At 47.5% G+C, this 13,752-nt stretch overlaps 1 protein-coding gene across 3 annotated transcripts in view; it reads left to right on the forward strand.

The window, feature by feature from the left end:
- GABRR2 (gamma-aminobutyric acid type A receptor subunit rho2) overlaps positions 1-13,299 on the forward strand; it is a 38,060-nt gene extending 24,761 nt beyond the window's left edge. Inside the window, exons 1-8 of one of the 3 annotated variants that reach the window (XM_036870902.1) lie at positions 1,279-1,492; positions 2,602-2,825; positions 3,889-3,971; positions 4,160-4,300; positions 6,393-6,545; positions 7,798-7,985; positions 12,212-12,412; positions 12,513-13,299. In XM_036870902.1, the coding sequence (XP_036726797.1) occupies positions 2,611-2,825; positions 3,889-3,971; positions 4,160-4,300; positions 6,393-6,545; positions 7,798-7,985; positions 12,212-12,412; positions 12,513-12,857 (1,326 nt within the window). In that variant the 5' untranslated portion in view covers positions 1,279-1,492; positions 2,602-2,610 and the 3' untranslated portion in view covers positions 12,858-13,299. The other 2 variants (XM_036870901.1, XM_036870900.1) reach the window with 2 other exon arrangements.
- Positions 13,300-13,752: the final 453 nt, after the last annotated feature.

Consider the following 13,752-nt stretch of genomic DNA (forward strand, 5'->3'; position numbering starts at 1 on the left):
CCCTGGTTTAAAAAAAAAAAAAGGTTGTGCTCATTTACTTTCATGTTTAAGAACGCAGAAAATAGCCACTAAATCCCACCAGTAATAAATAAAATGCTCCCATTCTATCGGGCTCAGCCAAAAGCCCCAAATCTTTCATGGTGGGATTGCAAGTCTTAGCAAACCTACCATGGGGGAGGTTTGGGGAGAGTCGGTGAGCCCACTCAGTGCCCTGGCCCACCAGAGCCTGCCAGGATCTCTGATCCTCCTCCCCTGCCCTCAGCCAAAGTCCCCGGCCCTCCCAGTCCTCATTCCCTGAGACCCAGACTCCCCCTGCCACCCAAAGCTTCTCCCAGCTCAGACCACGGTGGGTCGGCAGGCCCTGGTCCTGAACTCCCTGTCCAGGGCCCAGGGGACCCAGGTACAGTGGGCTGGCCTCCAGACAATGCCTTCCTCTCAGAAGGCCCCGCCCAGATGCCACCTGATGCTCTCAGAGACATTTTTTTGCCTGTGAATGGAATAGCATTCATTAATATGCTTGACAGACACAGGTTTTTTTGTTTTCCCCGTTTAAGACTTTTTTTAATATTAAAATCTAAAAAAATTTTATGGAAGCATAAACATACATAATCCAGCTCATCCACTCATGCAACAAGCATGGATTAAACACCCATGTTGGCCCAGGAAAGGCACTTAAGGTAGACACAGTCCCCGCCCTCATGGAGAAAGCTCAGGCATCCAACCTGCCAGGAAGTAGCAAGAAAACCCTCATGGAATCTGAACCACTGCCTCACCCCTGCTCCGCTCAGGCTCCCCTGGGAAGGTGGTAGGGGCTGTCTGCTCGCGCAGTGCTAGAGAGAAAGGCGCCTTAACTAGCCGTCTTTGCCTCTCTGCAGGCCCTGCCATCCCGGTGGGCGTGGACGTGCAGCTGGAGAGCCTGGACAGCATCTCGGAGGTGGACATGGTACGAGGCGCGCTCCGCAGGCAGCGCCGGGGCGGGCTGCTGTGGCCGAGGTCCCTTGGGGGCCTGCGGTGGGTGGGGCCACGCTGGGGCAGGCTGCGTCTGGGGGCGGGGCCAGAGCTGGAGCGGATGAAACCGGGACTTGGAGTTTGGCCCAGGTTTAGTAAAATCCAGAGCCTGGCTTCTGCAGCTTCACGGGTAAAAATAACTTGTGGGCCCGGGGCGGGGTGTTAAATGCAGATCCCAGGCCCCGCCCCAGACTTCCTGATTCGGTCTCTGGGAGTGAGGCCCAGCCCTTTACGTTCTGAACGCGCCCCTTTAGCGGTGTGAGGGGCTGGACCCGCCGCACTTGGAGGAGCGCGGGAGGCGGACGTGTTCCCCTTCAAATTCTGCAGGTCTCTGCGCGCCAGCGCCCGCCGGGAGCACGGCTTCTCCGCTCACTCCTTGGCAGCGCCCAGCAGGCTCAGGCGGGCACCGGAGCGTCTTTGAAGAAGCCTCGTTTCAGCTGAGGCCTGACAGCTGTAGGGAGGGCCAAGCAAGAGCGCGTACGAGGTCTCTGAGGCAGTGTTTGCAAACTGAAAGGGTGGCGGACAAAACGGGGAAGAGGGGCTGGAGAGGTGGGCCAGTGGGGCGGTGCTCCCCTCCACGGGCGGGCCTCCGGGACAGGCAGGAGGAGCCTGGGTGTGGTTGGCAGAGCAGACGTGGGCCACCGCATGCTTCCTTCCAGCCTTCCTTCAACCTGCTCCTGGAACAGGCTCTTTTGGGTAGTTATTTATTCATTGGCGTTCATGTATTAGCTCTGGCTACGGTGTAAGGGCTACACTCTTGGTTTCAGGCACCAGCTGTGCAGACGAGGAGACACTTTTTAACAGGATAAGCTTTCTGGCTGAAATTATACTAGACATGCAGCTGCCCATCTCCTCATTCATTCATTTCCCCCCATTTTTCCATTCTGCAGATATTTATTGAGCATCCAGTATTGTGCCTTGCCAGGCACTAAACTAGGGTCTGGAGATTCAGTGGTGGGCAGGAAACAATTCTGCCTTTAAAGATACTACAAGCCTAATGGTAGAAACCCTCCAAAATTGGACACTTGGGACTTCCCTGGCGGTCCAGTGGTTAGGACTCCATGCTTCCACTGCAGGGGGGCACAGGTTTGAGCCCTGGTCAGGGAACTAAGGTCCCGCATGCCACGCAGTGTGGCCACAAAAAAAAAAAAAAAAAAAAAGGCAAAATGGGACACTTGACTGTCCAGGTTTCCGGAAGTGTCTGCTAAGTTGAATTGAATGGTTAGGCAATAGGTAAGGAGCCATGCGTGCAAAGGTCTAGGTGAGAGTGCAGGGCTTTGTGGGAATCCAGCCCTGCTGGCCCCAGGGCAGGCCGTGGGCGTCAGAGCTGCCATTTTCCTTTGCAAAGCCTGAAGGAGGAGGGGCTGTGCTGTCTCTTGGGCTCCAACCTCATGAGGCACAAACGTGAGCCATTCTCTTTCCTGTGGCAGCAGCGCCATTGCCTTGGCCGTCGTCCCGCAGGGCTGCAGCACTGTTTCCTTCAACTCTGGAGGCTGAGCCTGAGGTGTCCGTCACAGTGGTGGACGGAGGGTCGGCTGTCAGGAAGAGAGCTTTGTAAGCCATCTCTGTCTGGTCTCCCCCCCACTCCCACAGGACTTCACCATGACCCTCTACCTGCGGCATTACTGGAAGGACGAGCGGCTGGTCTTCCCCAGCACCAGCAACAAGAGCATGACCTTCGACGGCCGGCTGGTGAAGAAGATCTGGGTCCCCGACGTCTTCTTTGTTCACTCCAAAAGGTCATTCATCCACGACACCACCACGGACAACATCATGCTGAGGGTGTTCCCGGATGGGCAGGTGCTGTACAGCCTGAGGTAACTGTCCACGGGGTCATGGCCTCTGTGTCCAATGGCATCCTAATATATGTGTGGACAATGCCAGGGATCGTTTGACTGATTTACCACTGTATCGTCAGAGCTAAACTGTGCTTTTCACAGTAGGTGAGAAAACAGCATTTGTGGAATGAATTAGCTAGTCAACTCTTGGTTTAAAAACCACCACAAAAAAAAACCCCTCTTTTAAAAAAAAAAATGTATATGTGTGGTCTGTCCCTTTGGCCCCGAAGAGTTTGTCACTGTGTTTGGGTCTGTGGGTTACATGGGAGGGTCTGAACCTTCTGATGATAGTTAGAACTCTCTAAAGACGAAATGACCACCGTAGTAGGTGCTGACTTCCCTGTCATCGGGGATCTTAAGGTTAGGTTAGGAGACTAATTGAACCTGAATGATCTGAGGGAGACGGTGACCTTCTATGTACCCTCCACCCCTGAGAGCCTATGATTCTAGTTTATTGGTAATAAACATTAGGAAAATAATGATAGCTACTGTTTATTAGGTGCTACTGCAGATTGGCTTCTGGGCTGACTTGAGTGATTACACAGTCTCATCCCACACCTTGTACAGTTCGCCAGAATTCAGTGCTAATAGCCTTGAGTCGGGGCTGGGGAGGCAGGGCATAACCTCCGGGCATCTCTGGGGAAGACGAGTCTCTGGATGCGGGCAATGCCCAGAGAAGGGTACAGGCGTGGGCCATGCACAGCCGGCAGCCTCAGGAGCTGGGATCCGGGCAGAGCAAATACCATCATCTACAGAAGACAAAACTCTAAAAGTTAACTTAGAGGGACTTCCCTGGCAGTCCAGTGGTTAAGACTCAGTGCTCCCAATGCTGGCGGCACGGGTTCGATCCCTGGTCAGGGCGCTAAGATCCCGCATGCTGCACCGCGCGGCAAAAAAAAAAAAAAGAGTCCTGGGTTTCCGAGCTTCTGCAGTAGACATGAAGAGGCAGCTGCCCTTGGTCGTGTCTTTGTCCTCCTTACTCTGGGCAGGTATATGAGCCAGTAACTCACTGCACGAGCCAACATGGTTTTTTGGGTTCTAGGATTACAGTCACTGCCATGTGCAACATGGATTTCAGCCACTTTCCCCTGGACTCCCAGACCTGTTCTTTGGAGCTGGAAAGCTGTAAGTGTCTGTATTCGTAATGGCGAATCTTTGCCTTATTCCCTCTCTGTGCCATTTTAGTAACTATGAGACTGAGTACTGCCTGCCAGGGATAAGACCTATTTACTCCCTGGCTGAGGTAGGATGGCCCTGTTGCTCCTGCCTCAGAAGAAAAGGAGTGAAATTAACTTATTTTCCTCTTCCCAAAGATGCATATACAGATGAAGATCTGATGCTGTACTGGAAGAATGGGGACGAATCCCTGAAAACAGATGAGAAGATCTCCCTGTCTCAGTTTCTGATTCAGAAATTCCACACCACTTCCAGACTGGCCTTCTACAGCAGCACGGGTAGCTAACTTCTGCCGCGGTCGGATTCAAATGGGGAAGAAAACACATTAGAATTCTTTTTCAGTGTTAACTTTTTCCCCTTCCAATGAAAATAACTTTTCATTATTCTAATAATGCCCAGTCCAACAAGACATAAACAGCACTTAAAAGCAGAGGCTTTAAAAGTTGCTGCCCTCTGAAATTCCATGGTCAGAGGTAGTCATTCTGAACAATTCAGCAAACACCCTTGCAGACATCCTGCTTTAATTATGTAATTTTACAAAAGTAGGGTCAGAGTGTACACGCTATTCTGTAACCTGATTCGTTTGACTTAACGATATGGGGAACTGTATTTATTACCTGTTTATTTATGTATTTATTACTGGATTTACCTATGTATTTATTACCTATATTCAGAGCTATAGGTTCATTTCTTATACGTAGTGTGACCTCTTCTTGGACTTTGGGGCCATGTTTGAAGTTTTGAGAGGATCCATTTGTCCGCTCTTCTTGAATCTCACCATCAGCCCTTGTGTTAGTTTCCTAGAGCCGTCCTAACAGAGTACCACAAACTGGGTGCTTGAAACGATAGAAATGTGTTCACTCACAGTGCTGGAGGCCAGAAGCCTGAGCGCCATGCTCCTTCTGAAGGCTCTGGGGAGGACTCCTTCCTTGCCTCTTACTAGCTCCTGGTGGTTATGGCATCGCTCCAACCTCTGCCTCTGTTGTCACGTGGCATTCTCCCTGTGACTCTGGTCTTCCCATGGTGTGTCTCTGTGCATCTATGTCCAAACTTCCCTCTTCTTTAAGGACACCGGTCACTGGATTATGGGCCACCGTAACTCAATATGACCTCGTCTTACTTTGACGATTACATGTACAGAGAACTGATTTCTCAATAAAGTCACATTCGCAGGTGGTGGGATTTAGGACTTCAACCTACCTTTATACGCTACACAGCTCTGCAATATAGAGCTGCAATACACAGCTCTGCAGCAGCCACGGGACCCTGGAGGACTTCTCACTTCCTTACCCTTTGTCCCAGTGCTGAGAAGCCTAGGCCTGGCTGTGGGAAGCTTTTGGGCTACCGTCTGCCCCTGCATGGCCACCATCTCCCCGTTCGCCTGCCCCCAGCCCCACCCTTCTGTTTGCAACATCAAACACTGGAGAAGAGCGAGCCCCAGCCAAGGTTGCCTTGGTGTCAGGACAGCCCACACCTGCTTTCCCTTTATGCCCATGGTGCTCACCCCATCCCTTTCTTCTCTTTTGCTCTGATGTGCATTGCCACACAATTTTCTTTTCTCATCTGTTTTTGGCAAGTTCAAATCAACTCTCTTTCTAAAAGCATTTTTAAGAGTTCCCGGTATAACTTTTACTATGTGTCACTGTTTTGAGTGCTTTATATGAATTAACTAATTTCTACCCAACAGATCTGTGGTGTAGATCGTAGTATACCCAGTTTACAGATGAGAAAACCGAGACTCAGAGAGATTAGATTTTAGAAAGGAAATGTATTATACTAAGCCAACCAATCATTAACTTTTTTCTTTTTGGCCGCACTGTGAGGCCTGTGGGATCTTAGTTCCCCGATCAGGGTTTGACCCCGGGCCCCAGCAGTGAGAGCAAGGAGTCCTAACCACGGGACCGCCAGGGAATTCCCTATTTTTTTTTTGGATCATTAACTCTTTTTTCTTTTTAATTTATTTATTTAGTTGTGGCACACGGGATCTTTTTGCTGCGGCGTGCGGGCTCTTCGTTGTGGTGCGCAGGCTTCTCTCTGGTAGTGGTGCCCAGGCTCCAGAGCATGCAGGCTCAGTAGTTGTGGTGCATGGGCTCTCTAGTTGTGGTGTGTGAGCTCAGTAGTTGCGGCACGCAGGCTTAGTTGCCCCGCAGCATGTGGGATCTTAGTTCCCTGACCAGGGATCAAACCCGCGTCCCCTGCATTGGAAGGCAGATTCTTAACCACTGGACTGCCAGGGAAGTCCCTTGGATCATTAACTTTTAACTTTCTGCTGAAGATGAGTGTGATGACAGGGGAAGAAGGGCCCCCGGGGAAGGAGTTTGGTTTTGCCTCTGCGATGGAACCTCACTGGCTTCTTCCTGTGTCCCCCAGGCTGGTACAACCGTCTCTACATTAACTTCACGTTGCGTCGCCACATCTTCTTCTTCTTGCTGCAGACCTACTTTCCCGCCACCCTGATGGTCATGCTGTCCTGGGTGTCCTTCTGGATCGACCACAGAGCTGTGCCCGCCAGAGTTTCCCTGGGTAAAAGCATTTGATAAGGTGTGATAGGGTGGTTATTTATTTATTTTTTTCAATCACTATGTAAAGGAGAAGTAAAATCATCATTCAGGGTCCTTAACCGATGGGCTGTCAGAGTCAGAAGGAGCGAACTTTCCTCCTGCTTCTTGCTTTCCATTCACATACTGCCCTCAGTTTCCCAGACTACACTGTGAAAACCACAGGGAGCTCAAACCGCATCAGCTCTGCTCGAATCATTTCAGAAGGATAGCACCTACTTGGGGTGTAGACTTCCACCACTGGCAGTATCAGAGCTCAGTACTTTGATAAATAAGACAATTCGGCAAATGCCCAAACTTACTCTGCAAATACAAAAACTTTGTTGGCCTTATTTAGACAGACTGAGAGTTTGGGAGCGGGGCCCATATTTCATGATTTCTGGGAAGGAGAGGGCTGTACTCCCTGGAGCTGTGGTTTAGTCCTTCATAGACCCTAAATGCCAGAGTAAATATTTGCAATTCATCATTGAGATTTGGACAAAATCAGGTTGGGCACTGAGACATGTGAGGGTTTCACCAGCAAGGCACAGTGAAGAAGAAACCTGTATGACAGGCTTCCAGGAATTTCCACAGTCTTCCTGGACTCAGATGAGGGAGGATGTGTTCTTTCCTTGACGTTTAGGAAGGTTCCTTGAGAGGGGTCCTGTAGCCCCTGCTTTTTAATTTTTATTTTTTTTATTGAAGTAGAGTTGATTTTCATAGCCACTGTTTTAAAGTCCACATATGAGCAGATCCTTTGGGAAGCTCTGCTGATCTGAGCAACCACATTGCAGAAACCCAGGCTCCCAAGTGGCTCAGAGTGAAAGGGGACAGGCAGTTGGCTGGGAGGAGAACGAGTGGGCTGTGCAGGAGCAGATCCCTGCAGATCCTCACACCTCGATGAGGTGGAAACGTGCCCTGGCCACTCCCTATTAGGTGTAAGAGAGAGCAAATGTAAAATGGGCCTTAGTGAACTTATTTACAAAACAGAAATAGAGTTACAGATGTAGAAAACGACCTTATAGTTACCAGAGGGGGAGGGGTAAATTGGGAGATTGGGATGGACGTATACACACTACTATACATAAAATCTCTTTAAGCATCATAAGACCTTGGAAGAAACATACTACAAAAATCAATATAAAAGGGTTAATAGTTGAAAAAAAAAAGGGACTTAGTGAAATGTGAGGGCAGCTGTGTACCCTTGTCAGTGGCTGAACTAAAGCTGGATGCTGCAGGGATCACCACGGTGCTGACCATGTCCACCATCATCACGGGTGTGAACGCCTCCATGCCCCGCGTGTCCTACATCAAGGCCGTGGACATCTACCTCTGGGTCAGCTTCGTGTTCGTGTTCCTCTCGGTGCTGGAGTACGCGGCCGTCAACTACCTGACCACCGTGCTGGAGCGGAAGCCGCAGGAGAAGGTGAGAGAAGTTTCATTCGTTTCCTTGTTGGAGCCCATGCTGCTGGTTGGATGAGAATAGCGGGAGGGAGCTTTCATGGAGAAAAGGGAGATGTTTGTGCAAAAGGAGGAGGATCCGTTTTAGAATATCCTAGCTTCCATCACAAAGGATCCCAGAAAGTAGAAAGTCTTTGGACAAAGACTAGGAAGACTTGGGTTCTTGGGCCCAACTCTGCCATTTATGTTGGGCCTCAGTTTCCTCATCTGTTAAAAAAAAGTATAACAGAACCCTCACTCCACCTTCCTCCCAGGGTTGTTGTAAGGGTCACAATACCCTTACAAAAATGTATATGAGAGTTGTTTTGAAACTGTGTGGTTCTAGATGCACATAAATTATCACTATCATTACTGAACCTGTCTAGGGAAGATGTCTCTACGTCCTGTGAACAGACAAGAGGAAAGTTCTAGCATAAAAAACTCCTGTATTTATCAGTGGTCTGGCCCAGTGAAAATTCAGCCACACACAACCTTAGCCTTTAGACTCATTGGAAATACTATGCTATCTATACGATACTGCACTATAGTAAAGTCTACTATGGGACGGAATGCAAATGGGGAATTCAGGGCAATGCACCTGGGCAGAGAGGGAAAATCTATTCTATTCATATGCGGACTCTTATTAATCACATTAAGAAATAAAATGCCAACTTGTTACCAAATCCTTGCTAGTCATTGTACTGATCAAAATGGGTGTTTACCTAAAAGGTGTAGAGATCAGGGGACGTGAAAATTCACATTTATGTGTGTCTAGCTGGCTGGGAGCTCCTTAGCAAAGGGAGCTTTAAATTTTAGGAAAGAGGACCTGTTGCCTTTTTAAAAATAGCTTTTTAATGCCCACATTATACCTGTTAATTTTTTCCAATTGTCTTCAAATATGCTAGATTGTTTAAGAGTTTATATTTTAAATTGTCTTCAAAATACTATTGCTTCAGCATCTGAGGATTTGTTCAATTTTTTTTTTTTTTTTCCCCAGCTGGTGGGATCTTAGTTCCCCAACCAGGGATCTAACCCAGGCCCTTGGCAATGAAAGTGCCTAGTCCTAACCCCTGGACCACCGGGGAATTCCCTCAAATTTTGATAATCTGTGCATTGATCATTATCAAATGCCTTTAGAATATACTTAAACACTTTTGACTTGTAATCTGTTAGGCTTTCCTTGTGTAGAGCTGTTCAAAAAATAACAAAGCCTTCATCCGACAGATATGCGCCCATGAACCATTAACAGCACATAACTTGTACTCAGGCAGATCATTAACCTGTTGCCATATAATGGGCCCGGTGTTTGCCAGTGATGATACGATGCTGGCTAAAGAGCAATGAGGAAATCATCCGTGGGCAGCCCTTTGGGCTCCAAGTCTAGCTCCATGTCTATGGGAACAGACATGGAAGTGAGGGCTTATTCTCCACTGTTGTCAAGCACGCGGTTGAAAGGCTGAGAAGCTGTGGCTGCTGGGGAGGCAGACCGGTGGGAGGACACGAAATCTCTCTCCCGCTGCCCCACAGAGAAACCACTGTTCACAACGTTAACATGGCCCCCAGTGGAGCTGAGGGTCCCAAAGTGGGAACCCAGGAGCACCTGGCCTGGATTCACCTTCTCAGCCTATTAAAGATGAAGGTTAAGGGCTGGACCCCAGACCTACGGGCTCAGAACCTCCAGAGATGGCACCCTGGAATTGGCCTTGCTGACAAGCTCCCAGGCAATTCTGATGCTCCCTGAGTTTTGACTTCTGCTCTGCAGAGGGCAAAGTTGACTGAAGCCTGCTAGGTTCACCATGGTTCAAAAGGGGACCCGTGCTGCTTTGGGTTGAAACCGGCAGGCAGAGTATAGTTCTGCTCCCCTATATGTGCTTGAACTCTTCGGCTGATCATCCAGACCCAGTGCGCCACGTGCCACTTAATTTTTCTTAGAAATGAGCTGATGTGGGAAATAGAGATTTTCCATAATTTGGGGCATTTCCTGATTCTAACTCAAAATCTTAAATGTCTGTTTTTATTTTAGCAGAAAGAATTTCAGTTTAGAGCAAGGAAAAAGAAGACCCATGTCTTACAAAAAAGAAGTCCCCAGTGATATAACAATATCTCACAATTTTACCAAAGTTTGGATGTGATTTTAGCTAAATGCAAAGAATTGAATAGATGACCTCTCACTGACCTTTTATCCTTAAAATCTATGAGTTAATTATTCTAGGAATGTATTAATGTGCTACTTAATTATTGTTGCTGGTGGGACAAGACATAGAAATAACAATGAAACAATCATGCCTGATTAAAAAAATAGCTCTCCAAACCACAGATTTCTTCAAGTGTAAAAATACTTCAAGTTATTCTGATTTGACATAAAATCATTCATCTATTTTTGCATTCTAAAGCTTCCTGGTATCCATCTGCGTATTTCAAGATCCGTGACAATAGGAGGAAATGTGTGAAATGTCATTATTTCACCTTCCCAGATGGAAAAACAGAGGCACCACAGAGCTGAGAGCCAGGTTAGAAACATATTAAAGCCAACAGGTTGAGAATAAACCCAAGGTCAGTTGGCTGGATCAGACAGGCATCATACCTTTGGCCAGCATCAGCCAAACACAACCTTTTTTACTTGGGTATGTGAATCCTTGTTTAAATTTTCAATAATCTGTACATTGATTATCATCAAATACCTTTGGATTATATTTAAATACTTTTGAGTTATAATCCATTGGACTTTCCTGTATAGAATCATTCAAAACATGCCAAAGCCTCGGGGCTTCCCTGGTGGCGCAGTGGTTAAGAATCCGCCTGCCAATGCAGGGGACACGGGTTCGAGCCCTGGTCCAGGAAGATCCCACATGCCGCGGAGCAACTAGGCCCGTGCGCCACAACTACTGAGCAGGCGTACCGCAACTAATGAAGGCTACGACGTGCCTAGAGCCTGTGCTCCACAACAAGAGAAGCCACTGCAATGAGAAGCCCGAGCACCGCAACGAAGAGTAGCCCCCGCTCGCCGCTCACCGCAACTAGAGAAAGCCCGCGTGCAGCAACGAAGACCCAAAGCAGCCAAAAATAAATAAATAAATAAAATAGATTAAAAAAAAAACATAGCAAAGCCTTCATCCAACAAATATGGGTTCATGAACCAGCCATTAACCGGTGCCAGCTTTGCTGGGGAGGAGTTAAACAAGACCATTCCCTTCCCTCCACCTTATAATTTCTTATAAACATTTTCATACTCACAGAAATGGTTGAAAAAATAGGATAATATACATTCATACACCCTGCCCCTCCATCCAACACTGTTGACATTTTGCCATTTTTGTGTGAGCTTTTTCTCACATAAACATACTTTTGTTGGTGCAGCTGAACCATTAAAAAATACATGACGGGAAAGGGGGGAGGGGGATAAATTAGGAGTTTGGGGTTAACAGATACTACTATATATAAAAGAGATAAACAACAAGGACCTACTGTATAGTGCAGGGAACTATCTTGTTATAACCTATAATGGAGAAGAATCTGAAAAAACATTTTATGTATATGTGTATATCTCTCTCTTTCTATATATATATATCTGAATCACTTTGTTGTACACCTGAAATTATGCAACACTGTAAATCAATTATACTTCAATTTTAAAAAAAACTTGGAGGATTATCCAAGAAAAAATATATAAATAAAAAAATAAAAATAAAAATACATGATAGGTACCATGACCCTTTACCCTTAAGTGGAACTCTTTAGAATAAGGACACTCTCCTACCTAATCATCTTTTGATTCATGCACGCAGTGGTGGAGGTCCACGGCTGGAACCAGAAGAGGTGTGTTTAAAGTCCTGAATCTGACACTAACTGTCTGATCCCAGGAGAATTGTATAGCCTCTCTTGGTCTTAGTTTTTGCTTCTGCAATGGAGGGCATTTGGACTAAATCAGTGGTTCTGGATCCTGGCTGCATAGCAGAATCACCTGGGAGCCGTAAATTAATTAGTCTAGAGTGGAGCCTGGGCATGGCCAGTTTAAAGAGCTCCCAAGGTGACTCCAATACACAGCCAGGATAGAGAATCGTTGGACAAAGTGATCTCTGGAGATGCTTCTAGTTCTGCCTTTTCTGTGGTTCTGAGAAGCCATGGGCTTTACTCTCAGCCCAGGCAGCCTCCTCTGGGCCTCTCACAGGCCTAAACATGCCTGACATCTCCCCTTGTGTTTGCTGCCCACAGTTCCCATGCATGTGTGGAATGCTCCACTCAAGGACCATGATGCTGGGTGGAAGCTGCAGTGAGTCTGAGGCCAACAGCCTGGCCGGGTACCCGAGAAGCCATATTCTGACAGAAGAAGAAAGGCAAGAGAAAATAGTGGCCCACCTGGCCCTGAGCAGTGAATCCAACTCCTCCAGGAAGAAGGGGCTTCTGAAGGGCCAGGTGGGTCTTCGCATCTTCCAGAACACCCACGCCATCGACAAATACTCCCGGTTGATATTCCCAGCTTCCTACATATTTTTCAACTTAATTTATTGGTCAGTGTTTGCCTAGGGGCTCTGAGGCTACGCCTGGGGAAGGGCACGGACATCTCTGGTGTCTGGCCGGCCGCCCACACGTGGACCTGCTGAGCGTGTCCCCTCACAGAGCAGCAGCTCTTGGACCACCTCGAGCAGCATCCTGGCTCCCGGAGGAGCCCAGGAGCCCTCCAGCTGCCCTCCCCCAGGCCTCATGGGCTTGCTCATCGTTCATGCTGTGTTGTGTCCCACTTCTTGCTGCTCTGGGACTGTCTTCTTCTGTTCTTGTGTGTGAACAGGTTCATGAGAGCCTCCCTCCAATAAAAAAAGACTCAAATGCCTCCCAGATGAATGTTCTGAGACCCTTATGAAGCCTAGGATTCAGTTGTAAAAGGAAGGGAAAAATGAAGGGCAAGTTTAGGGGCATTCTGGATAGGAGACAGGAAATTAAGATTCAAAATAGGAATAAAAAAATCTGTAAACCCTACACTGGATTAAGTGCCTATCTAGGAAAGAAAAAAAACTCAGATCCCAGACAGGAAATGATTTGACCTGGGTGAGTCTGGCAACTCGCATGATTTTGCAATATTAAGGGACATCATTCATTCATACATCCATTCAACCATTCATTAAATATTGAATACCTGCCCTGTGCCAGCGCTTATTTTTCTCAGCAATGTGTGACAACATGCATTGAGTATTGCCAACCAGGGAAACCACCCAAACCCATCAAAGTGTAGAGTTTTTATTGGGGGCTGGCCATCTGGATACAGCTGACTGCCTATATGGTTGACCTTAGTCTCCAGTTCCTTCAGAGGCTGAGCTGATAAGTCTCAGCCTGAGACCCCATCATAAATCACATTGTTAGCTTAGACCATCCGGCATGGCCGTAGGCCCCCAGGTGAACAAAGACCCTCCAATCAGGCAGGACAGCCCAGGGGTTTAGAAGTTACCTCCCAGGAGCTAGAGGCCAAGGCCCAAACCGTTCTTTTGTCAAGGTTAATCCTTTACTGCACAGCAATCATTGTCAATTCCTCATTGTTAACGTGAATTACTCTGCTTCTAGTATAGATTCATGCAGCAAACATTAAAAAAATCCCTGCACTAGATACAGTAGGGTCCACATTAAGAGTAAGAGATCGTCTTATTCTTGTATAGCTCTCAGAAAAAGGACTGGTCAAGGATATGGTATACGATTACGTGTAAGTTAAAAAGTATTAAGCGCAACAAAGATGGTTCAACGTGTAATGGGAATTCTAAGGAAGG

The sequence above is a fragment of the Balaenoptera musculus genome, chromosome 12 (assembly GCF_009873245.2).
Source record: "Balaenoptera musculus isolate JJ_BM4_2016_0621 chromosome 12, mBalMus1.pri.v3, whole genome shotgun sequence".
Taxonomy (NCBI): Eukaryota; Metazoa; Chordata; class Mammalia; order Artiodactyla; family Balaenopteridae; genus Balaenoptera; species Balaenoptera musculus.